We start from the raw sequence: 27,735 nt of genomic DNA on the forward strand, positions 1-27,735 counted from the left end.
TTGACAGATTTTGTCCCCCCTGTATCATCTTGTATTGTTCTTTCCGCTGCTATTACAGTTTCAGAATAAAATGGTCGTACAGTACTGTGTCTGAAACTTTAATTGATAGCTAAATAAATCAATAAGCTTAAAATGTTTTACGGCTGTATCATGTATAACGGCTTTTAACTGTGTCTATTGAGTCATACGTAATGCTTAACAATTCCGTATAGATGTGGTTATGTAAAATACGGCGAAGTACGTAAAACGATACATTTATATGCCGTTCATGTAGATAAATTTAAAATTACATTACTTTTTATAATGTTGAAGTATATTGTTCCGATTAAATATTATTTTCATGACTTCTTCAAATTTTGAAATATTTATCATTTAGATCCATTCCTCATAAGAACATCAAATTTTCAATGTTTATTACTACTAAAGAATGTTAGTATGGCGTGCCAGATTTCACTTGTGCGATTTACATAACCTTATAGTTCAAGCTGTAGAGACGGTATAGCCTACCTCTTCTTATTTCGTGACATTCGTTTCTTATGTTCACTATTGTCCTTCATTTTAGAGTGTGGTTCATTGATTTACACCACGGCGTCTTGGCTGCTGTGCGGGAGACCCGGGTTCTATTCCAGGGATGCGATTCAAGGTAACAATTTTCCTGCATGGAGCCGCTCCGGGCTTCATTCAGCCTTGAGTAAATAGGCACACGGGGCAACCCTGGGGGAGCGTGGGTCTGATCACACCACCTACATAAAATGGCCGAAGTCGCGTATGTGTGGAGCCTTACCTTTACATCCCCCGATGTATCGACCTCCAAGGCGAAATGGTTATAACAGCGCGGCACGGTGCAAGAGGTCCCGGGTTCGAACCCCGTCCTGGGCACGGGTTTTCTTTGTGAGTGTCCCTTCATCAGTTTCGTCATTTCATCACTCATCACTACCGTCGCGATTAGCGAAAAGTAGAAGACACGTAATACCAAAAAATCAATATACGTATACCGGGTGTTTCATAAATAATTGAGGGGGTTACAAACATTTATTGCAAGTAAACTATTGAACTTTACGTTAATGAAACCAGTCCAGAACGAACGAGGAATTCACACAGTTTGTGCGTGTATGTTTTGTTAAGCTGAGAGTTCATATCCCTGCCGCTAGGTGACACTCAAATCACCCACATCACTCACAGTGTTTGGCGCAATGTTTTGGTCACCAAGATCACCGGACCTTACACCGTGTGACCTCTTCTTGTAGGGTCTCACCGATGCAGCGTGATATCGCAACCCTAAGGGAGCATAGAATCGCAGCTATAGACACTATCGACAGGCCCATGTTGATGTGAGTATGGCAAGAACTAGACTATAGTGTCGATGTGTGCCGTGTCACCCGTAGTGCACACATGGGCCTCCCAGATGGCGCAGTGATAGCGTCGCCGCCTTCTAATCAAGGCAGGCCCGTACCCAGGATTTTTTTGAGGGAGGGGCCAGATCCGAAAATGTTATATATTATGTATCTATGTATGTATATACGTATATATAAAATAGTTTACAAAATCGAGGGTTCTTGCTACAGCTTAGTGGTTATTGCTTACATTCAATTCTCTGAAGTATTCAAATAGTTGTGTGTTCCGCAAATTAACAATGTTTTCAAAACTTCCTCTAGTTTCCTTATACCAGCGCCATTGAAAAGTCATAATTCTGTTTAGAAAGTAATATATTTATAAATTTAATGTTGCGTATTAGCCATTATTATTACAATAAAGAACATGTCTAAATGTGAGTTAACAAAAGGAAGAACGTCGTCGCCTTGTAATCAAGGGGTCCCGGTTCGATACCCGGTGGAACTGTATGCCCAGTCCCGATTAGCCTTACTGTGCATAAAGTGGACTTAAACACCAAATCAATCAAAAGCAAAAGGAAGAAACGTTTTCGTATCGCGACTGCAGTTCCAAAAAAGTCGAGACAGGGACAAAAGTAATGGACTGTCTCGGGTAAATCGCTAAATCGAACGTCTGGTAGCCTTGCATCAATGGTTATAAAAGTAAAACTACCCAACATTCCAGACTACAGACTTCTACACAACAAACATATTCATTTATGCAAAAACAAAATTGAAATTTTTACAAATTTGGAAAATCGTCTATGTTATTTTCGTTGCTTTTTATAGGTTCATATTTAAATATTTCATGGTTCGAGGGGGGGCATGCCCCCCGTGGTGCCTCCCCTGAGTACGGGCCTGAATCAAGGGTTCCCGGGTTCGATACCTGCGCCTTACTGTGCATAAAGTGGACTTAAAACACCAAATCAATCAATCAATCAAACCGCAGTGCACACGTTGAATATTTGTAGATGTAAAAAAAAAATAGAACTGTTTGATTTCCTCGTTCTTTCTGGACTGGTTTCATTAACTTAAGTTCAATAGTGTACTTGCAATAAATGTTTGTAATCCCTCAATTATTTATGAAACACCGGGGTAAACACTCTAGAAATCAAATCCTACAATATGAATGAGACGCTATCTCACACAAGAGACGAGACTGTACTAAGTATTGTCTTCTCTGAGTACCATTCCCGCGCAAAGACACCCAACTAGGGCATGAACCCACTTGTAAGGCCGTGGGACTCATGCAGAGGCCAGTGCACCCCGTGATGCACCGACCTCATCGCAGTAGGAACCAAACATCTCTATAACATTTCGGTCAACACGGGGAAACACCCACAGAGACGGGTCCTTTGGTTTCCACGGCGCGCCTATTATATTATATTATACATGGAGAAAAAAAAATTAAAAAGGCTTGTAGAAGCATTCTGTCGTCCTATTCTTTCCGTTTTCTTTTATTTTGGTCCTCTGACTCCCCCCTCCCCCCTTCCTTTGCGGAAACCATAGAGAACAAGAGTGCCGGCATGAATACTCCTTCTTCGCTTCACTGGCTTCACAACAGAAACCTGCAGGACTATTTTGTAAAGTCTCAGTCTCCAAGCCTCTGGGAAAAAACTGGTGGGAGATCAGAAAGCTTGGAAACTTGAAGGAAGGCAGGTCGTGGAGCCCCAGCCCCCCCCCCCCTCTCCTTACCGTTCCCCTAGTTTCTTTTATGTCCTGTTTTCTTCCTAATCTCCCATCTTCGATGAAACCCCGAGACCAGGGAATGCTTTCGACCATGTAGATTGATTGACAGACAACCGTACCAGACAGGTACGAAAATATCCACCATTTCAGATATTGCCTCTTGCGTTTGTGGAAGCATGTTGGCCGTTTGCTATGAATGCTGATGGCCAACGTACCGCTGATAGCACACATCTCTATAACTACCGTAACGCGCTTTGTTTCTTAAAGTATAACTTGGCCAACGAGACTCCCTTGATTGAGTCTCATAATCTTTTAATTTTATTTTCTTCGGGTGACGGAAAACACGTTGTAGAGAACAATTGCACGACAGGGGTTAGTTGCTAACGTCGTCAAACTACATATATTATAGTACTTGGAAAAAATACATAACATATACATTTCTTGGCAGTATATAAGACATTCAGATCTAAAGTCTCGGTTGGGATATTTTACGTCGCTTAATTTTACGTCTGATTGATCGCAACGATGAGAATGAACCATGAACTGATGATGGGTCAAGAACGATATTATACCCTGGCTAGTAGCTACTATATCTGCATAATCCGAACCTCTGGATAGTGCTATATCCGCGTAATACGAATACCGGGATAGTACAGATTTGTACCTAGGTAGAAAAACCGCACGGTGAAATACGAACATGACGAAAAAAACAATACGTAAATGGATAAATGATAAAACTGTCCAGATAATGCACACATTCGGATATCCGAACATTTTGGATAATCCGAAATGTCCGAATAACAGAATAACCGAAATACGAATATTTGAAATCCGAATAAAAAAATATCAGATATCTGGATTTTTCTTCCGAGTTTGGCCATCCCTAATATCGAGAGTGAAAGAAAGAGAGAATATGATAACAAGAGAGGGGGATCAAGATAATCGATGGAAGGAGATAGAAAGAAAGAAATGATGGAGAAACAGGGAGAGCAGGAGAAAGTCAGGGGAAAAGGAAATGGGAAAAAACTAGAAAGGGATATGATAAAAAGAGCAATGAGGAACATGAGAAATCTAGTGAAGGAGAGAGAAAGATAGAAAAACGAGACATAAAATAAAGAGGATCAGGGAGGGAGAAAAGATAGAGAGATATATACAATAAAGAGAGTCAGGGAGAACATGAGAAAGCTAGGGAAGGAGGTAGAGAGAGAAAGATGATAAAGATAGTCAGGGAAATCAAGAGAAAGCTAGAGAAAATAGACAGAAAAGTAGATAGAAAGATACAATAAAGAAAGAGCCAGGAAGAATAAGAGAAAGCTAGTGAAGGAGACAAAGATAGTCAGGAAGAGTAGGAAAAAGTCAGAGAAAGGGAGAAAAGATAGACAGAGATATGATAAACAAGGTCAGGGAAATCAAGATAAAGTTAGGGAAGGAGAGAATGAAAGAAACCTAGGGAGAGATATGATATAGAATCAGGGAGAGGGAGAGATAGAGAGAGAAGCCTCAGGTCCTTCCCGAGGACAAGATCATCGGCTGGGCGACCTTCTCGACTTCCCGTCGCTTTTGCCAGCTCCGCAATTTTCACGCCTAGTTGGGCGTCTTGAGAAGGCCACGTCACCGCGAGTTCCGTCAACCGAGTCGAGGAGGGCGGCTGCTTTGTTTCCACTTTCCTCCCCTCCGAACCGTCATTTGACGGCCGGTCTTTTCTTGCTGGCAGACTTGTCAAACATGCATGAATGTTCCATTCGATCAGCGGGTCACTTCTCCTCCAGCTCTGTTTCTTTAAATACGGATCATGTTTCGCGAACAACGCGCATGAAGCAATGGGATACAGTGGTGTGTGAAAACTTCCAATTGACTTTTCGTGACTTTAACGCCTTAGAAAAACACGAGCATCGAATTTTTCTAGAGAACTGTTGTATCATATTATTATAAATAGTACGCCTGAGCCGATAGATATGCCGACATATCGGTAGCGAAAAGCATGGGTGAAATTTTATTTACCGATATCTGCCGATACTTTTCAACATTTTGATCCTTCGCTGGTATCCTGGAAGTTATGCAAAATTCAAAGTTTCCCTTGATTTTGTACAATGTTACGTGACAAAATTGCATAACAGGCATTTTAATATTCTGATGTAATTTTTCAAAATTGCAAAGAAAAACTCTGATAAATTGATGCTTATGATTGGTGTGGAATACTTAAAACTCTAATATTAACCAATATTTTGAACAACTTTTAATTATTACAATTTACTAGGTATACCAGTCCCCTAAAAAATTATTTTTATAGCTCTGTTTTTTTCCAGAGGTACGATAGTTGACACCGACAGCCGGTCGGACATGACAGATGCATGAAGATACATTTATTTCAGCTTCGGTAATTAGTGCAGTATGTTTTTAATATTAATATAAATAAGAGAAAAACTGTCAAGAATCAAGCGAAAGGATTTAATGGTCACACACTAATGGTACACCTTGAAGTACATGTAGTAAAATTATAAATTCCCTTAATAGTTGCACCAAATTCATTAACATCAATAATTTGGTGAGATTTCTCTACAATTTTCACAACAAAACGATACATTTTTAATGTTTGTACTGTCAGCATAACTGCCTCATGAACCGGCTTGCATTGTAAACTTTGACTTGAGTGAGTGGTTGCAGATCAGTTATGCAGGGAGTCAAACACTTAGGAAAGAACTAATTGGCCCGTTGGGGGAAAGGGGGCTCATTCTCTGATGAATTTGTTAAACGAATAATTTTTCCGCAGTTTTGTATTGAGTAACGTACTTTGATGATGTTAGCATACTTAACATTGAAGAATATTTGTTATTTCTACGATTGAGTAAGAATATTCTGTTTCTAATATGTCACACTATGCAAATATATCAATGTTTGCATTAGTATTTTTGAAGAAAAAAATGTAAGTTAATTATAATTTTAGTATGACTTATTTTATAAGAAAACGAAAGTCATTATTTTTGTACAATAAGATTCCTTCCATTGTTGCAAAGTATTGTAAAGCTCTTTCGGCTAATACAAGTTTCCACACATTAAATGTCAATTATTTTATAATGTTTGAATACTTAAAGCAGCACACGTATTAGGAAATATGTTCAAAATTATATAGGCTATTGTGCTATTGTCTGGAAATTATAACAACATTTTCACAAATGTAAGATTCATATTATAAATAATAATGTGAATTAAAAGAAACTTTAACCGATGCTGAGTTGAATAAATTCGTTGTTACACGAACACATTCACTACGAATATTTCAAAAACATAAATATTAGTATTCGTTCTAAAATAAATTACAAAGTGAGTAGAGATAATTAAGGCTATTTTCAAAAAAATGTTGGGGTCATGTACGAAATGTTATTTGAACGTTTTTAACTCTCGCCAAATTATAATGGCATAATTGTATTCAATTTATATTGCCTGGTAATATTATCGCCATACTTTTTTTAAAATTTCAACAAGGTTTGATTAGTAAACAAAAGATAATTATAAATGTTCATACTTGAAAAATTTCTCACGTAAGTGGGACTTATTACTGATTTCTACACAAGTAAAAAAAATCTTTCATTTATCTGCATAACTCATAATTTTGAAAGGTGTGCTTCAATCAATAAATTGAATTACCTTTGTTTTTACATTTTTATTGAATATCTGTGTCCAGCCTTGCTCCCTGTAAGTGTACTATATATTTCACTTTGGTCTGCTTAATGTAAAAGTGTAATTTATTATGTGTTAATGTGTTTCTCTCATGTAATTAGCTCAAGTTTTGAACTATGTAATTTTCAGATACATTTGGATAAAATTATATTCTGTAGTGTACATTTCAGATTATATACTTCACGCATGAGTTAGTAAGGTCTATGAGGCGGCTGGTAAAACGGATATTGGATCCTGATTTATTGCATACAGATATCGTGATATTAGTAATGATATTTATTAATTAATTTAATATTGGAACAATAATCACATTTTCATTATGATGTTTCACTCAGTAAAATATAAATATATATTTGAAATGCGCAATATTTTTCATGATGTGCATGTCAATATTATCCATAGCATAGGTCGTGAAGCAAGGAGATCTAAGCAGGGGACAAAATTATGTCTTCTTATTGTAAGACTATATGCACAGTAAGAGGCACGTTTAGTTATGAAATTCAGTTAGTAATATTAAAATTAAATTATATCATTCGTAACGGCAAAAGTAAACTTACTAGTGTTAATATGTAACGAAATATTTGATGAAACATGCAACCTGATAACAGTATAAACAATGCATGGACATGTGGCGAAATTTAAATAATGTTTATAATTTAAATTAATAATAAATATTTCTTAAGTTGTTCTGAGTATGGACATGGACTTTTATTTATTCTGTGCTATCCATCTGATTTAAAAATAACATTTTTCAGTTCTCGTTTTATTGTTGGAACAACATTAAAGGATTTTACAATGTTCGCTGCGATTAGCCGGTTCAAGTAGCAAAGTAACAATCAGGATCCAATATCCGATTTCAAAGTTATGCCCACTGGTCGTTTCATATACCTCATTATCCCAGCGGGGTCTGGTGTTGACGAAATCAGTCTTAGCTTGTTATTCACACCGCTTTGATCCTATATCACACGGAAGAACTACAGTTCGAATATTCATTCTCCTTGCTTGTCTCATGTGCATTACACATACTATGTCCTCTGCTATTTCATTAACACGACAATTTCGAAAGTTAATTTCTGGATTAGCTGTTTGAATTGTTATTAAGAACACAAATACTTGGACAATATTATATTTTGAAAAGAAAAAAATAAACTTTGATGACAGACAATTTGATTTATGTGAGTGCAAGTTAAAAATTAACTTGAAAATCAACAACAAAAATTAATCTCAACACTTTCATCTTTCAGCAAGTAAGAATTTTGTTCTTGTAAATGCTATAGTATAGCTACATTTGTGTGACAAAGCAGTTACATATTTGGAACATTACTTTCTAGTAATTTGAAAATGTACTTTCTGAAAGAGAAGCGATGGGATTACAAATTTCAATGAAAATATTTTGTAAGGTTTTGTAGTTTTTAGTTCAGTAAATTTGTGCAACTATAACGAATTGCGTAAATATGGTGTGCATGTTATGCTCCAGAAAAAAATCTCTTTTTGAGCATTTTACTCGTGTCTACTTCTGATCCAGGTACTGTACAAAATGTACATATGTGAACAGAGAGATTTACATTCCCTTTTCTTATTATATAGTAATGTGTTTCTTAACTGCTTCTTAAAAGCTTATCTTTTATGTTATGTTTATATTTTGACGATAATAATTTTAGAGCATGCATTAATTATTGTGAACATGACAGATTAATAAAAATACCTAAGCACACTTCTCAATTACCTTCAAATAAGAAATAATAACAGACATTATAATATGTGAAGACTTGAAAGATACATTAAATATTGTTCAAGTCTTTTTGTCCATTTGTTCAAAACAATTATAAAGAATTTAATAGTTCAATGCCTTGATACAAAGTTTTCCTGTTCATTTAATTTATTACTTCACATTTATATCTTCAACATAGAGGAACGCTACACAAATGAAATAACTTACCTATGCTCTTACTTGAAACAATCGAACCATTGTTTAGATATCACCAATGAGTTTGTAACGTATTTACTTTATTCAAAAGGTCTTCTTATATTTCCTGATACATGTACAATACCATGTACATTTTTCCAATAATGAATTCTATTGTATTGGGAATTCAGAATAGAGAAATAATTATTAACAATTGACCTAAAATTCGATCTGAAGTAGACACGATTTCTATCAGAGAATGTATTTTCTGGTCATAACATGATTGCAAATTGTTCTGTGGTGTTTTCAATCGAAATTACTATAAAGTTTAAATTATAAGCTAGGTTTTCGGTGATAGAATTAGTCAAATAATTCATACATATTCATCTCGAATTCGTTAGTTCGTATTTCACAATATTCAAATTTCACACAAAACACAAACATACCTTGGCTACTTCTAAACCCATTTTGACATTACTGAAGCAGCACAAAATATATTTTATTGAAAGATTTCGACTGTTTGAAATTAACTTAATTAAAGTGGTTGTCAATTCTGCTTTATATAGCTAACGTAATTGTTTTCCAATTAAATACCAGTTGAAAATTTTATGTAATCTTTATCAGAGTTGAAACTTTTTATAATTCTGATTCCATAATTTTGGAAATCAAATGAAACAACAATCTTGTGTTTCTCAAACAATATGAAAGTCAAAACCTTTTGATATTACCATCAGAATGTTGCTTATTAACTCATGACAATCCTGCAATCACTTTTCAATAATTGTAATTAGAACTTCATATTTTTTTTCTAATGTAATAAAGAAAAGTAGGCCATTGTAGCACTACAGAACAATATTGCATATTACACCATATAGTGTAGAAACTTAGTAGACAACGTAGAGTAGGCAGTATAAACAGGCTGTAGTAGAAAAGAAAATCCCCTTCCATCTTTCCACGCCCCCTCCCCAAAATTAAAAAAAAAAAATACCCTCGAGACAGTGACCCTAACTGTGGTTTTGCTGTGTTGGTCGTTCATCCCAGGTCACAGCGGTGTGAACCAGCTAGGGGGGGTGTTCGTCAGCGGCCGACCTTTGCCGGATTCCACTCGACAGAAAATTGTTGAATTGGCTCATTCTGGTGCAAGACCCTGTGATATATCCCGCATTCTTCAGGTTTCCAATGGCTGTGTTTCCAAAATTTTAGGCAGGTAAGATTTATTTTCGGAAAAAAATACATTATAAAATATTTAATTTTCAGTAGCTGAATTATTTTTTCGAATTTGATTATATATTTTTTATTTTGTTATTCATGCACTGTAGAAGGATTTGGGCAAGGTATCCGATTACAATATATATATATATATATATATATATATATATATATATATATATATATATATATATATATGCATATGTAGTGTCTCTGTGTGTGTGTATCAAACCATACAATAATCCATTCTACACAATAATTATTGAGAGAATGTTATCTAAAACTATCTTCTTCCTTGGTTACAATTTACACTGCAGCACATAGTTCGGTTGTGTATGATAGCATTTTTCAGCTCTACGAGTTAATAATATTAAAACATTTTGAAAGGAAGTGAACATGTAATGTTCGCTATCGTTACATGTTCCATACAACATAACAGTTTCGACAGTTTCAAAAATTATATCTTCCTACTGACTTCCACGCGACTTCATTCAACAAATGATGAATTTCTCACTGGAGGGGTTAGCTGTAATGATATTTAGTTTATATGTGACAGATTACTAACTATAAATACATAACAGTTCATACAGACGTTAGTGTGCCAGAAACCAGGCAGTGGACAGAATAACATTTATACAATGTTGCGCCAGTCTCAGTTATTGTACATTTTTGTGCACTTTTACAAAAAAATAGTTGTGCCAATCGAAATATGTTGTAAAATTGATATCGGATTACATAGTAATATCCACGATACAAATTTTTCGGTTTCAAACTGAATATTTATCGATATAACTTGGTTGCTTAGTCGAGGTAAAAGAATTGAAACTTCTGTATTTTAAGAAAATATATCGCAATTTCAAAATTTGACTATCTGCAAATATTTAACGATCCTTGACAAATTGCTCTTCTACTTTACAATTCATTAGTAGAGTAGTTTTCTGTTCTTTTTTTAGCAAGTATGTAGAAAAATGTACTCTAGAATTGTTGTCTCCATTCGTAATAATAATAGCACTTAGATAATGTGTATTTAAAAATATACAATGTCATATTCTTAATAGTCGTGTATATTTGTGTGTAGTATAGAGTGTACTTGTACAATTGTATAGCTTATAATTTAAAATTATTTATATGAGTAATTAGCCTCGATAGATACGAAAAACATTAGATTAGTGATTTTCTCTGTAAAGCATATTAATGCGTATCCTATTTAATTATGTAACCTTAGCCTACATTCAATTGTCATTAGCTTTTTCATGCTTTTATACATGCTGCTATCGTAAATGTGACAGTATCTTGTAATTAAATTAAACTTTAAATCAGTAAAACAATGATATGGTAATGATTGAGTTCTTAGAGTTTCATATTAGAATTATTAATATTTTAGTATTATTGACCTTGCTGTGATAGTGTTATTGACGAATGTATTATAGAAGCTTTTAGTTGAAATCAGTATCGTTGTTATTTGAATGAATGATGTTGATGCATAGCCAATTAACTTTTCATGACTTAAGGTAATTTGTTTATATTGAGTAAATATATATATTTACTGATAATTTCATTGTCAAATTCTGAGAATCAAGGAAACCTCCAAATCGAAAAACAAAGTTGTTCGAGAACCGTGAAGTGATATTTCTGCGCGTTCGCAACAGTAACGATCACATAAGAAGCATGTTTGCGTATGCAGCTGTCGACATGACGTAGATCTTCAGCAAACTCCTCAAGACCCTCTATATTTTTCTGGAACAGTAGCCGCCATGTTGCTATTTTCTTGGCGTTCATCACACTACGATCACATTTAAAATCTCACAAGAATACATTTACAGTTTCCGAAGCAACACCACACATCTCAGTCATGGCTGAGCAGAAGCTGAATCAAGCTAAATGGCTGATTGAAGTCATGTAGTGTTCACTTACATCACAATTTCCACGCTACTCGCCACCTTGCTTGCAGTATACTCTAGTGTAGTCGACGCGCTAGCTACGTTAAGGACCGGCTGGCTTTGAAGTCCACGGAGCGCGCCTACCAGCTCCAACAATCACATTCAACGCAAAGTGTTGCCACACATCTACTCTACGCCATCTTGTCCCTCCGCGCACAAGAACCTTCCCACGGTCTCCACATTGAAGTTGCAAAGTACGGCAACAGCGTATCCGCAGTCACGTGACTGAGACTCCACGTGGAGTAGACGAGCAGAATGACAGCTGCGTCCATTGGCTGAAGGTTGAGTGTGATTACACGAAAACAACTCGCCTGCTCTTTATCCCCACCCACGTTTGTGGCGGCGGGTTTCTTTAGTCTTCGACGTTAACGAAGTAAACTCGTGGACTATAGTACAGAGGAAGTACAAAGAAAACGGCGGAGGCACACTGCACGGTAATTCGAACATTAAATTGTATGTCCAGTCCCGATTAGCCTATCTAATCAGAAAGTGGACATAAAACAAATTTTACCCTATTGTTGCGCTGAAATACACGTTACACAACCAAACAGTGGAGTCGCCGTTATGACAATGTGGACTACACTTCGAAACATGAAATCAGGCGGTTGACAAAATGTGCGCTGTTGCCACGTCGGTTCAGACGCACTTTCTCACTAATGGATTTGTACTGAGGTTTGCCACAAGGTGCGTTTTCATTTTGTAGTCAGTCATTACTATGTACTTTATTAAAAAAAATGACACTAATGTCTGTTGATAAATATCTTCTGCTTGGTCCACGAGGATAAGAGCCGAGGATTTGCAGGAAGAGTTAGTTCATCGCGCTTCATCAGAGCAGAAATCCAAGTAGCATACCATCCACAATAATGATGATAAAAGGTCATCACAGAAACGACTTCAATAATGGCGGAAGATGGCAGCACTATTCAATAAAATATTTAGAAAAAACAATTCTACTATATTGTTTCTATTCTTCTAAAGTTGGGATGCATTTATAGCCATGAAAATCTTCCTTAATTAAACAGTAAAACAAATCTTAATATATGTAAATTGTGGTGTGTTTCTTTGAGATAAAATGTTATATTGTACAAGAGACTTTTGACTCAATACAGTAAAAACAGGATTTCAGATTCATGTACATGTACAATTACAATTCTTTTCGTGCGTGTAAAATGCTATTTATATATCAAAAGTTATATCGTATTGTATATAAACTGCTCATTTTGTACAAGATGCAACGTATGTACTATTATCAGAGCTATAAAATTTGTTAATAATTATAGTGTTCAGAGACTGGAGGCAAATACAAAATTATGCTCCCCTTGTAAAAATCACACCTCAGTCCGGTCCTTGTATTTACAATACATAATTTCACGCTCTAATTGCATTTTCGTTAAAGGCTTTCGGTTCTCAAATTCTGATTTTTGTCAACCAATTTCTTTCTTCATTCGGAACCTGGAATGAGGCGCCTTACAGAATTCCCCCTGTTGCCACATCGACAAGTATTTGTTTACAACTAAATTTGATGAAGGTTTGTAACAGTGCATCTTGTAGTTCTGGAGTTAGGAAGTCAATACACGTGAAAAGAAAATGGCATCAACTATTTTTGTTTATTGATAAAGGATGACATCGATCTATTTCTCCTTTGAAGGAAGCTTGACCTTGGACTAGGCAACGCTGTATGGTGAGCGTTGTCACATTGTGGGCGGGAACTAAGGATTTGTGCCTTTCCTTGTCTTGCCTTCCCATATATGTGACACCAATGTATTTGTGCCCAGCAGCTTGATATCTGGTATAGCCTGACATGCAATAGTCCGAACAAACGCTTCTGCTCATCTAAGATAGCTCAAATAAGCGTTTAAGCAACCAGATTAAGTGTATTGTATAACAACTTCATAGTTAGCAACTATGGGAATCTACGTATTAGTTAGCGCATAAATGTGCATAGAGTTTATAACTTCAGTACAAAAATGCATCAGCTTTTCATAAACCTTGCGTACGTTAACTGATTCACTAAAATGTATTGAATATTTTATAAACTCACTTACATACAAAACTAAGGTTTTTGGATTTCTAATATTTAATCTCTATTCTGATGTTTAGAATAATGTTTCCTTTTTTGGAACGTGACAAAAAAATATTTATTACAAGACGTATTAAATGTTGGTCAATTTCAACTTGATATTTGGGATAACTTTATTTCAGAGCTTGAGCAGCAAATTAACAAGAATATTATTTTAAAAATGAACAGAAAGAAACACGGAAGTCATGTGAACTAACGATGCAATGAAACGCATAAGTGCAATAAAATGCAAATGCATTGAAATACACTGCATGACATGTTTCAAACAACAACGAAAAAAAGTTACAGGCACTGTTGTATGAGTTGATGCATTTGAAGTGCACAAAATAAATTGATGCATTTTCATTTCTGTGCGCAAGTACAGTCCGGCTGATATTATTTCATCCAACATCCGGCAATATAACAGCAAGGAAAGTTGTTGTCGTCATCGTCGTCGTTATTGTTATTATTATAACACTATCACAGCATGAATCAGTAGATATTTCTGTTAACACTAAGTAGTTATGCAAAAATGAGTATCTTCTCTCCAAGTGTTTACATATACCATTGTTCTGTTGTCTTCTTCGAATGCAGGTATTACGAAACAGGTTCGATTCGACCCCGAGCGATCGGGGGTTCGAAACCCCGCGTGGCCACTGCGGAGGTCGTCTCGAAGATAGCCCAGTACAAAAGGGAGTGCCCTTCCATTTTCGCTTGGGAGATCAGGGACAGGCTACTCCAGGAGGCGGTCTGCACCAACGACAACATACCAAGCGTAAGTACTTGAATTATTATTACTATTATTATGTTCATTAGGGTAGTGGTGTTTTTTTGTTTTCAGCTATTTTTCATTCTGTCGTCACGATTATACCCTGGAGACCCTGCAGAAGTGTTGCCTCTAGTGTGACCGGGGGGGGAGGGAGGGGGTCATAATCCTCCCTGTAGCCCGGTATTCCTTAATAAGAGAACTCAAAGGCAGGAAAAGTTGCCAAAGTGAGGGGTGACTACTAAACCAAGTATACATTACCTTCCCCCTTTTCGAAAATCCTGGACACGCCACTGGTTGCCCCCTCCCATCCCATTCCTCCTCAAACGGTTGCTTTCGTATCAGTCACTGAGGTACAGTCGTCGGCAGAAGCAAAAATGGGACACTTACATCCTGAAATGCCCACTTCCCTGCTATTCGTTATGTGTACTGCTTAACTCTACGGGGAACAGTGAAATTCAGTAGGAAGTTCTGCTATTGCCGTAGGGTTAGGCAACACACATGACGAACTGCAGATAAGCTGGTATTTCAGCATTCTAATTTTATTGCTTGTGACTGTACCTTTCTACTAACCATTGTTAATTCTATTTATATCTAAAAAGTATATATTTTTCAAACGATAAGAGTTGAAATGTGTTATGAAATTTTCGTGCATAAACCTTGTTTCTGTAGGTACGTGCAATGAATAAAAATTAACATGAAATGGCATTAACCTTCTAGTATCTAGTTGAAGAAAGCTTTCCTTAATCAAAGTGTTCTTATTTGTTATTCGAGGGTCTACCTTTTTTCACTAACAGAAAATTAACACAGTACTGATAACAAATTTAATATTATCGGCATGCGAAAATAAGAATTTTAGATTTCTACCTTATTTTTCTTTAGTATTCCTCGAAGTCTACGTAAGATGTAGCCAAACGATTTCGTCTCGATTTTACCGAGGTGTGCATCGTTCTTAAAGGTATTTTCTACTGTTACGGCGGCCGATCCTAATGCTCGCAAGGGAAGTGGGGAGCGGGGAAGCGACCGATCCAGCACGATAAGAAACGCAGCAGCCAGTAGAACGAAGTTCACCTACGAAGTAGTACTTCTTCCCGCCGCGTCTTGTCTGTCGGCGCCACTGCTCTTGTCTGGTTGGTCTGCGGTGTAATTCCCGCTCCCCACTTCCCTTTCCATAACTAGGACCGGCCACCGCAAGAGTGGAAAAGACCTATAGTCTTGAAAAGTCTCGTTTTCGTATAGCCTATATGGACACACACAGACAACTTAGGTGATATATATATATATATATATATATATACCATGCGTCCATTTCGATCTTCAGCCGAGAGATCGGGAGAAGCGTGGCGGGCGGCGGTGGCGGAGATGCCAACATTTGCGGCCTGTAATGCCCGCTTATTTTTATGGACATATGCAGACATTTATATAAATATTGCAAAACGAGCACTAACCTGTGTTATAAGATTTGTTCAAACTGATATCCACCAAGTGCCAAGTGTGTAGACTTTCGGGGAGAAAACGTTGAATAGCCTGAAACTTTCGTGCCTGTAGCTAAAGTCCTTCTGGGTCGGGTCGGGCCGAGAACTTATCAGCGCCTCTCGTAACGTGAACCTTGCGGCTGGCATTCCAATCCTCTCACTGACACAACACACATACACACTGCAATAACACAAACAAGTAACGGCAAGTAACCAATAATAACACTCTTGCGCACAGTACGAAATTAACACGCTCTTGGTTTACATCTGCTCGCCACTATATTCACAGCTCTGTCGCGAAGGAACAAAAAACTCGAGCTCGGAGATTTCGGATTGCAAGGAAGCTCACGAACACCATTGACTTTTAACGGTTTCGTCTACAGCGTAATCTTGATACAGTGTTGCACATTCGAAACCTCCAAACGATCCCCATCGGCACAAAACTCTTTCAAGGATATAAACTTAAGCAGGACGTTACTGGTCAAAACTATGATTAAAATGTTTTATCTGTGGCTCTTAACATCGTTTCTAAAGCGTATTTTTTTGTGTATATAAGGGCAGAACTTGGATGAACTACAGTTGATAAATTATAACACAGGTTAGTGCTCGTTTTGCAATATTCATATAAATGTCTGCATATGTCCATAAAAATAAGCGGGCATTACAGGCCGCAAATGTCGGCATCTCCGCCACCGCCGCCCGCCACGCTTCTCCCGATCTCTCGGCTGAAGATCGAAATGGACGCATTGTATATATATATATATATATATATATATATATATATATATATATATATATATATATATATATATATATATACAGGATGGCTCAATAAGCAATTGGGACGCCATATTGAGCATGTGTTATAACTTTTGTGGTACCATTATCTCTGCAACAATTAAAGTTAGGTGCAAACAAATGTCACAGTTGGTTTGCTGGTGATTTTCTAGCCCACATTGATGGGTAGCACGATCCCCTTCCCATTTAAAATTTTCACGTTGGTTTCAAGATGGCGGACATCAAGATGGCCGCCGACCGCGCGTGTGGCGTCAATGTGTTTCCCCCTTTATGCACAGATAGACTAATCGGGACTGGACCTACAGTTTGAAGTGGGATCCGAACCACTAAGTGCCTCCACCGGCTGTCGAACCCGAGACCCCTTGATTACAAGGCGACGACGTTACCACTGCGCCATCGGGGAGTTTCCTATACTATAAGGAATGGAACAGGTTAATCGGAGCTCTATTGGTATGGACCGATACACGTGCATTGGTGAAATTGCTGATACCGTACATCTATAAATCGCGTGTAGTTTGGTGCAAAATTGTACATTTGTGTTACTACTTTGCACATATCTTAAATGCACATGGCCTAATCGTCTTACGAGTAAAAATCTGTTTCAAAGGAAAAACTTACTATCGTTACCAAGTTACAAACATGAATTAAGGTGATGAATGAACCATACATGTTCCTCAACGAACATTGCATTAGGTAGGCAGAACAGAATATCGGTATCTGATATATATCAAAGGAGAAATAGTTTTATTAATCCACGTGAACTCCGCTGTAGTATGATTGACGTTTCTCTTAGCCCCAACTGACTCTTTGGCCATTCCATTTGTTCCTATCTTCCCTTTGCTCCTAAGAGATATCTGGCTTCGCCTTAATATGGACCGTTTGGAGTTTGCCCGCCCCGGAAAATCTATAGTGTTTTCGTCTCGATAGAGACTGGCGTTTCCGCGTTGCTATGGAAATTTGCATGCATCCAATAACGGGTCCCCGTTCTCCAACCTCTCCCCCTTCCTCCCACGCCCCCTCTATCTTTCTCTCCACTCCCCCTCTCCTTTAGCATCGCGTCTTCTTTTCCTTTAGGCCCGCTCCTTTATTACGGAAGAAGGGAAGCTGTAAGTATTATAGGAAACTTGAGGGAAGGGGGGAAGAAAGGGATGCTTCATATTGGCTGTTGCTGCTATCTGGGAGATACAAGCTACCATGACGGAGAGAGAGGAAAGGAATGGGGGGAAGGGGGGGAATTCTCTCGGTGAATTTCGGGAAATCAAGGTAATTCATTCCTTCGATACGGAGCACTACTATAAGGTATCCTGGTATTTTTCCTTAGATTAATAGCACTTTACAGTCTTCCAAGATGAATGCCAAAAATACTGTAAAAGATACCAAATTCTGGTAGTATAGGAATGGCGAAAGATTGAGAACGCTAAGAAGAAAAGTCTTGAATGAAAATGTACATGGACGTCCGGTAGGGAAGCACTGGGGGGGGGGGGGGGGCACCTCCCCTGGAAAATTAAAGTCAACCAAAAATTATACACGTATTACACACACATAATTTAATTTCAGTCACGGTAATATTAATGCGAGGGCGTTACAGGAACATGATTACTTAAAACTGAAGCAGTCTTTTTTTTGAGGGGACACCACTATTATGGGGGGAAATGTGCGTCGTTCGCCCCTTTCCCTTGAAAAAAAAAATACCTTGCTTGCATGGGCGTCCGGAAGGCGGGGCAAGGGGGTGCGTGGCCCCCCAGGAAAATGAAAGTCAACCAAAAATGATGTATTTTACACATATGATTTTATTTTAGCCACAATAATATGTGTTAATTATTGCATGAACATCATAAATTCAAATTTAAGCAATGTTTTATTAGGGAACAACACTATTTTTGGAGTAAATGTGCCTTGTTTGCCCCCTGGAAAAAATACCTTCCTTGCCCCCGCCTGGAAAAAATCCTGCGGACGTCCATGCTTGCTTGCCTCTTCCTGGAAGAAATCCTGCGGACATTCATGAAAGTGTACATTGTAAAACAGTGGCGGCGATTAGGGGGGGCGGGGGTGCAGTTGCCCTCTACTTTTTGCTACTTTTACTCTCGCACTATGCTAATCCTTATGAATCAAGGGAAAGACAACTGTTCTTGTCCCCCCAGTTTTGGCACCTTGCCCCCCTAGTTTTGGAACCTAATCGCCGCCACTGTTGTAAAAAAAATGGTGGTAAAGCTACGCAGAAAGTAGTTTCAGGAGATCTATACACATTTTGATCAACGTTTAACCTCAGTGGCGTTAAACAACACTATTTAGACACGACTGAAGCTAAACGGGAACCAACATTTGGTGTGGACCTTCTGGAAGCACTGTCTGTGCCAATTTAACACAAGTGTTTTTACAGTTTCAAGTGAAGAAGGGGAAATAAAACAGCAAAGGAACTCAGCAGATACGCAGTTGATAGAAATAACCAAAGAATTCAGTGGAATAATGAACGGAAACTGAAATTATCTGAGGAAAGGTTGAGCGTACGAACTAGAGAGAGAAATTTGAGTTCAAACTGAAGGAAAAACAAATAAAATTATCTTGGTGATAACTTTTTAAATGGAATATACATATATCTATGAACTTTAAAAAAAAATCAAAGTGAACGATTTGTCTCTGAGATATAACATTTTCTGTTAAGGACTGTAGGACACCACCATGGCCTTGGCAATGACAGATCCATGCAAAATTCTGAAACTTTAGCCTCGTATTTCTCAGTAGCTATGAGATCTACAGAAGAAAAATTTTGCATGTGTTCGAACAAGCTTCCATGCCCAGGCCAGGATTCGAACCCGGGACTCCTGGCGTCGTAGCGCGATGTGCTATCCACTCCGCCACGGGGACAGGCTGAAAGTTACGGAAAGAATGCTTTAAATTAGGTTCCCTTCCAATATTTGTACTATTTCGGAAAACAAGAAAACTATGAAACTGAATACGAATATAGTTTACCTTGTGTAGAATTATCAATTAAACATGACTGATTTTCCGCGAATGGATACTACATACCACTGTGTTTATTCACTCTGACTTCTAAGTAACCAGTAGGTTTAAATATATATTTGTCAGTTTTCAAGATTGTTAAAAAAATTTAGAAACTAAAATCATCCTAATCCAGCCAGAGTGAAGTTTCATATCATATACCGATTTTTTGAATGTAGAATTTTCAAGGTTACAGAAATTGAACATGTTGGTTTTAAATAGTACAATATTCATACTTACAACTGTGGATAATTCAGCTACGTTTATGATGTGCATTCGTTACTTTGTAACCAGAAAATTTTCCTCCATTTTACGGCTGTTTCAGGTGGCTACAAAAATTTTAAATACGTAAAGGTACAAAATAGTACAAATATAGTACAATATTATGATGTGGATAATGTAACCCAAAACAATGATGAGGTTACCTGTAGCACAGCGGCGGTGATTACGTGGGGCAGTCGTGCCTCAACTTTTTGCCATGCCCCGCATTTCATTTTTTTTCCGTTCGTAAATTGACTGGTGCAAGAAATATTTTTGAATTTTTGAGTAGTATAAAAATAATACAATATTTTGCAAAATGAGCTATGACGGTAAAAAAACAGGGTTATAAGGTATAAATTTCACACCTGCTTTGGCTGTTTCGAATAGTACAGGAACGTCAAATATTGGAACAAAATAGTACAATATTTTGATGTGGATAAAGTAGCCGAAACCAATAATGAGGTTCCGACCTGTAACCTTAAAATCAAATTATTTCTTCTTTCTAGTTTTTGAAGTAGTACTCAAACAGTACAGTATTTTTGTAGAAAAAAAGTTCTGGTGGTTGGTACAAAAATGTGAGGTTATTAAAACCAGACCCCCTTTTAAGATTCAAGAGTAAACATTGTACCGACATTTTAAATTCAAACTTCTATCACATGAGCTCAATAGTGTCTTTGCGCAATATGAATTATACTGTACAGAAACTATAGACAAAGTAGCTTTTATTAAAATTTTGTCTTTCGTTTTTGTAAATCTGATTTCATCAGCAATAATATTATCTAAATTTTAGTTCAGTAGAGAAAATGAAATACTATTTTGTTTCGTTCATGCTTAATCAAATCGTGCTGCTATCTATCGCCATTATTGTAAGTTTCTGTGATGACCGCCTATCGTTAATCATCGTGAATGACACACTACTTGAATTTGTGCTCTGATGAAGCCCAATTAACATGTCTTTCCTTGTTTCTCTTCCGGCAAATCCTCAAAGTAGCTTATATTAAAATTTTGTCTTTCGTTTTTGTAAATCTGATTTCATCAGCAATAATGTTATCTAAATTTTAGTTCAGGAGAGAAAATGAAATACTATTTTGTTTCGTTCATGCTTGATCAAATCGTGCTGCTATCTATCGCCATTATTGTAAGTTTCTGTGATGACCGCCTATCGTTAATCATCGTGAATGACACACTACTTGAATTTGTGCTCTGATGAAGCCCAATTAACATGTCTTTCCTTGTTGCTCCTCCGGCAAATCCTCAAAGTAGCTTATATTAAAATTTTGTCTTTCGTTTTTGTAAATCTGATTTCATCAGCAATAATGTTATCTAAATTTTAGTTCAGTAGAGAAAATGAAATACTATTTTGTTTCGTTCATGCTTGATCAAATCGTGCTGCTATCTATCGCCATTATTGTAAGTTTCTGTGATGACCGCCTATCGTTAATCATCGTGAATGACACACTACTTGAATTTGTGCTCTGATGAAGCCCAATTAACATGTCTTTCCTTGTTGCTCCTCCGGCAAATCCTCAAAGTAGCTTATATTAAAATTTTGTCTTTCGTTTTTGTAAATCTGATTTCATCAGCAATAATGTTATCTAAATTTTAGTTCAGTAGAGAAAATGAAATACTATTTTGTTTCGTTCATGCTTGATCAAATCGTGCTGCTATCTATCGCCATTATTGTAAGTTTCTGTGATGACCGCCTATCGTTAATCATCGTGAATGACACACTACTTGAATTTGTGCTCTGATGAAGCCCAATTAACATGTCTTTCCTTGTTGCTCCTCCGGCAAATCCTCAAAGTAGCTTATATTAAAATTTTGTCTTTCGTTTTTGTAAATCTGATTTCATCAGCAATAATGTTATCTAAATTTTAGTTCAGTAGAGAAAATGAAATACTATTTTGTTTCGTTCATGCTTAATCAAATCGTGCTGCTATCTATCGCCATTATTGTAAGTTTCTGTGATGACCGCCTATCGTTAATCATCGTGAATGGCAAACTACTTGAATTTGTGCTCTGATGAAGCCCAATTAACATGTCTTTCCTTGTTGCTCTTCCGGCAAATCCTCGACTCGTACCCTGCTGGGGGTGGGGAGGGGAAAAGGGGGGCAGCAGAAGAAACGTACCCACGCAACCGAGTAAAACGACGGAGCGCTTTGAGAAGGAGCTTGCCACGCGACCGAGTAACAATGGCGTTGTAGATTGCTGCTTACTCATCCAGGGGGGAGGGGGGAAGGGGGGTCTTGCATGTGTGTGGGGCGAGGGAGAGGCAACCGGGTGCGAGTGACGGTGTTGTCCAGAAAAGGATTTCATTAAGTGGTGTCCCTAAGAAGATAATCTGCATTGCCGATGCGGCTTCTATTTGAAATGAGGGGGATCCATTTATCTGCAATGGGGAATGAACTTTATCTCTTTCAATTCCGTTTCCATTTGTAGTTCATCTGAGAGCGGTGGAGGCTTAATTTTCGCTAAGTGATGGCATGAAATGTACTTATTTTAGGTGTTACACACACACAAACAGAAGTCTTCAAAAATGCCTTCATGTTGTGCGGCATTTTACGTGTATACTACGTCCCAGGAGTCTGTGAAGCAACGCCACGCATAACGGCAGAGAAGGGGAGAAAGCGAATGGGCAGAGCGAAGCAGTAACGCCTCTGCTAAAAGCAGGTAGCTGCAACCGCATTTTCTTCTTAACGCACTCACTTCCCCTCTCGTGCTTTCAAGTCACTACGTGCGCAGAAACTTGTTCCAGTTCGCTTGCTCCAGATATTCCCAGGAGTCTGTGCAGCAACGCCACAGATAACGATAAAGAAGGGGAGAAAGCAAGTAAACGGAACAAAGGCGCGCTGCTGCAAACGGCTCGAATACCCGAGTCAACCCAACTCCCGACGCCCATTTACAGCGCAGAACAGTTATGTAGACAAAATACCTTTTCCCGGCTTCCCGCTTCGGACAGGAAGGATTCTAAAGTTGCCTCTTGTTGCCCAAACAGGGGGACAGCGGTAAGCCTAATCAGCAAATTTGACTGCAAGTTTCTTCATAGGTAAACGTGACAAAGCGGGTCACTGCAGAAAGCTTGGCTCGACTGCGAGCCTAGCACCAGTGTAGAGCGCGAGCAAGAACGCTAGCGATAGGTGCTATGTTGAGATGACGCAGCGGCTTGCTACTTGATTGGAGGCTACAGGAGTTATGACTCGCGTCCAAGCTGCAAATGCAGAACAGCCAGAGATGTTCCACAAATAATCTCACTCTATGTAGCTAGCTGGTGAGCCTACCAACAGAGTAGAGCGCGAGCAAGAACGCTAGCGATAGGTGCTATGTTGAGATGACGTCAGCGGCTTTCTACTTGATTGGATAGTACGGGAGTTATGACTCGCGCCCAAGCTGCAAATGCAGAACAGCCAGAGATGTTACGGAAATAATGTCACTTTTTTTCTACCAATTAAATATTGGGAAATCGATATTTCGATGATTACAGATTCGTGAAAGAATTGAGCAACCAAGACGCAAGCTGATTTAGATGTTTGAAAAAATTATATTTGAGACCTCTTTCGGGCCAAAATGTTTCATCCTTTCATCTGTAGCAGTTTCCGAGTAGTCAAGATGTATAGCTACATTCGTTATACTGTTCGTTATACACAGAACTGAGCTTAATAATCAACCAGCATTTATAAACAGGAAAGCTTATAATTTATAGATCTTTATGTTCACCAAATTACATACAGGTACTTGTTTATTTAGTTGCTTTTGAGGTATCGAAGGCTAAATAAATATCAACTGCAGAATATTTATTATTTTGACTCCCGTAGCCAAACGGATGAACTAATTAAGATCGTTTCTATTGCAATAAGATGATACTGGACAAGTCTTCTAAGTGCACTAAATTTTATATTTCTGTCTCTCGTAGTTTCAGTAATCGATTGGATAGAACAGACACGTGAACGGGTCAGTTGAGAATGCACACTCGCACGAAGTTTATAATTCACACTTCCTTAAAATCACTAAATTTCAACTGTAGAGCATTAATAATTTCATTAAAATAATTTCTGTTGTTGATTTTCGATTATTTTACTGCTATGGACAGACCGATGGCTTAAAATATATATTCCTGTAAACTGACATGCGTTAAATCTACTTCAGAAAATGTTATATCTTCAGAATTGTCAGTTTCTGTCATGTTGACAGTTACGTGTACAGGGTGAACCAAAAGTCCCATTACCCCCTGTTTATTTTTCTCATATCGATGAATAATATGTATGGTCCAGTATAGTGTATCTGTGAAGAGTATGTAAGTATTAGAACTGGAAAGACAGTGCCTGCAAAGTCAAATAGAGATGGGGATTGCTCTTGTAAGAAGAAATGTAGTAAGAAATTCAGTGTAAATGACAAGGAACACTGTTTGAATACTTTGCGAGGGTTTCAAACGAAAAATGAGCAAGACACATTTTTAATAGGACTCATTGACCGTAAATCACCAGCACGTAGGCGTTCGAAAAGTGCAGTTCCACTTAAACGTGATAGCATTTTTGTTTACCACGTAATGAAAGGCACTGAACGTGTACCTGTGTGTAAAAAGGCATTTTCAATTTTGTACGGTATCACAAATAAAGCACTGTTTAGGTTAACTTCATTGATTACGTCAGGTAAACTGGCCGTTGATAATAGAGGGAAGCCGCAGTTCTACAAAGAAACAGCAAAGTCCCTTGACAAGACCACATCATTTATGATATCTAAATACAGGCAAGTGGGATACTCCTTACCGAGAGGTTATTTGACCACATCTGAGTATATCGATGGCCTAGTGAAACACACTTTCCTGCTGCAAAAGCCAAACTGAGCAGTAGCCCAGATTCCAACTGATCTAGCGTATGATGGACACATCCCCATTAATCACAAGAAGATACAGGATGTAGCCAAGATAGTCACGTACATTCCCGATGAATACAAACCATTTTATGAAGAGGTGTTGACAAGGCCAACGACTGCGACAATGGAGGATGATGGTCTGAGTGAAGGGGAGAAATAGTTTTCTGTGTACGTTTGGACACTGTATTCAATATTTCAAGATTCCTCAATGTTGAAATCACAACATAATGTATGCTACTTAACATTTCTATGATATTTTGTGACAAACAAATATATATTTTTTTTAATCCAGCATTTATATGCATAATACCTAATGCGCATCTCATCAGTTTGAAGAAGGGAACGAATCCTTACTTTTATAATCCTCATATTCCTTTTTATTAAAGTCCAATACCAAAAATACTACGCACTAGGATAGTAGGTATATGTAACGGATTTCTTATACGATTTTGATTCAGCCATAATGAACAGTAACGACAATAGGTAGTTTTTTTTAATTTCCCAACAATCAGCTTTTTGGATTTGTTCCCTTCTTCAAACTGCTGATTCAATTGAGATAATCTCATACGCCAATAGCATAATGTGCTGGTGCACCATCCTGCTGGAACCAGACTTTACCGAAAAGCCCTCAATTTTGCCGTTCAGGCATAAACCAGTCATGTAATATGGTGAGATTGTTAATTTCGTTCACAGCACCTTCAAAGAAATATGGGCCAAACAGGGATGTGGTAGACATTGCAGCCCACATCATCACGTACTTTAAGGCGAATAGGGCAAGGACGGGGCAAACGGATACCCTAAGCACAATTTTCAAAATAAATCTGAAACATTTTATTGAAAACTGAAAATAACTATTGGCATGGAAGGTGTGAACGTTCTGTTAACACATGATAGCAAATAGTATGGAAAAAATGAAGATCTGTCTCAAAATAGTCTGATCAATCCCCAGATGCGGCAGTGTCCGTTTACTTCGCACGTTCGGGGCAGACGGACATTTGATTGGGGCAGATGGACACGTGATGATTTATGAACTATCATCACTTGCAATAACAACACACAAAATATGGGCCATTTCCGTTTGCAACACAATTTACATGGAACCAGAGAGAACACTCTAAGCACTGCGCCCAATTTTGACCCTGCTTGTACAGATCTTTGCATACACGGCACTCATCACTTGTGGTGCATTTAAACTCTTTGATTTTTTTGCTGCAGCTTTCAGTTTTTTGTCCTTGAGGCAAGCGATGAAGGAAGGATCCGTCAATACATGTGATTGCACAGTTTTGCGTTTCCTGCTGCAGGTCCCAGAAGTTGGTGGCAAAGGGTTTAGCTCCTCAAAACTTCCACAAGATGACACATCCTCTTTTCTTGGTGTAAGCTCTGATGGTCGCTCATCTTGAACATGAACAGTTACAGAAACAAAGACATGCCCAGACAGTCGTTCTGGATTAAAGGGATATATTCCACAAGCATTGAACCCATTTACAGCATTATTAGTTCTCGATGTCTCACCATCCTGTAACAAGGGCACATTGTATTAGAAACATAAACATTTGAAAAGTTTAAAATGCATTACATACAATTCACACTTGCAATTTCCATTACTGAGTCCACCTGCCCTACTTGTAACCTTTGATCTTACATTCCGAAAAAGTCCACCAGATGGCAGCACAATGTTGGCAACATGTGTGTATCTATAAAGGAATCACTGCCTTCACCACACTTCAGATCACAACTTTGGCGGGACCATAGTAATCTATGCAATCCTTGTGTTCGCAACACATCTTTTTAGTATTCAGGACTTTGCATGTACATTTTGTGCTTACCTGGTCAGGTTTTTAGGCTGGATGGGCGTTTCTTCTTTACGATTTCTTCCGATGCTCAACACACCAGCTCGCAAACGTTCAGGTTCGTACAAAACTCCAACTGCTGCACTGTTGCTAACTTCAAACCGAAAATATTCGCACTTTGCTTAGGGATGTCCGTTTGCCCCAGTGTCCGTTTGCCCCGTCCTGACCCTAATTCTTTGTTATGAAAATGATGGCGTACACACAGACACTCTGGAATAAGTTGTTGTCTATAGCCGTATCTGATCAAATGTATATCCTGTTATACTATACTGGACCATGAATATTATACGTACATCAATATGAAAAAGTAAATTGGGGGTAATGGGACTTTTGGCTCACCCTGTAGATGTAGAATATTTGTTGCTTCAAGATAGACGGACCGAGTGGGTTATTTTTTGTTGTCTGCTTAGTAAATTACCTTTAAATTAGCTACCACTTTCGGCTAATCGCGACGATGAGGATGAATGAAGATATGATGAAACAGATAAAGGGACACTGAAAATGATTAAAATCAAAGCTGATTGGTTACTTTGTTGAAGAATCTGTAACGAATTAAATATGAAGTTGCCAGTTTCTGATTAGAGCCTGTGGAACATCCACAGTAAACGCTTTACCTATGAAGGCTCGGAAGTTGATGACGTAAAAATCTTAAAAAATGACCTTAAATTGGTAAAAAAAATGACCTAAAGTAATTTTCCCTCTTAAAATGGAAGTTTCATTTTTTTCATAAATTACAAGAGAGTATTTCAAAACCTGTTGCTTCGTGCTTTAAACTACTGAAGCAAAGGTAAAAATGCAATTAAGTGGTAATGTAGTTTTCTTTATTTTTACTTCAAGGCTTCTCTGTGCAAGTCATTCTCCTTTT

General features: G+C 37.8%; 1 protein-coding gene across 1 annotated transcript in view; it reads left to right on the plus strand.

Annotated features, from left to right (window-relative positions):
• The window catches only part of LOC145989269 (paired box protein Pax-6-like), a 278,537-nt gene that overhangs the window by 156,292 nt on the left and 94,510 nt on the right, over positions 1-27,735 (plus strand). Inside the window, exons 3-4 of the mRNA XM_083124594.1 lie at positions 9,685-9,850; positions 14,446-14,626. Of these exons, the coding sequence (XP_082980720.1) occupies positions 9,685-9,850; positions 14,446-14,626 (347 nt within the window). The remainder of the gene's footprint in view (positions 1-9,684; positions 9,851-14,445; positions 14,627-27,735) is intronic.

This window comes from Lepisma saccharinum, chromosome 6, assembly GCF_977018435.1.
Source record: "Lepisma saccharinum chromosome 6, izLepSacc3.1, whole genome shotgun sequence".
Taxonomy (NCBI): Eukaryota; Metazoa; Arthropoda; class Insecta; order Zygentoma; family Lepismatidae; genus Lepisma; species Lepisma saccharinum.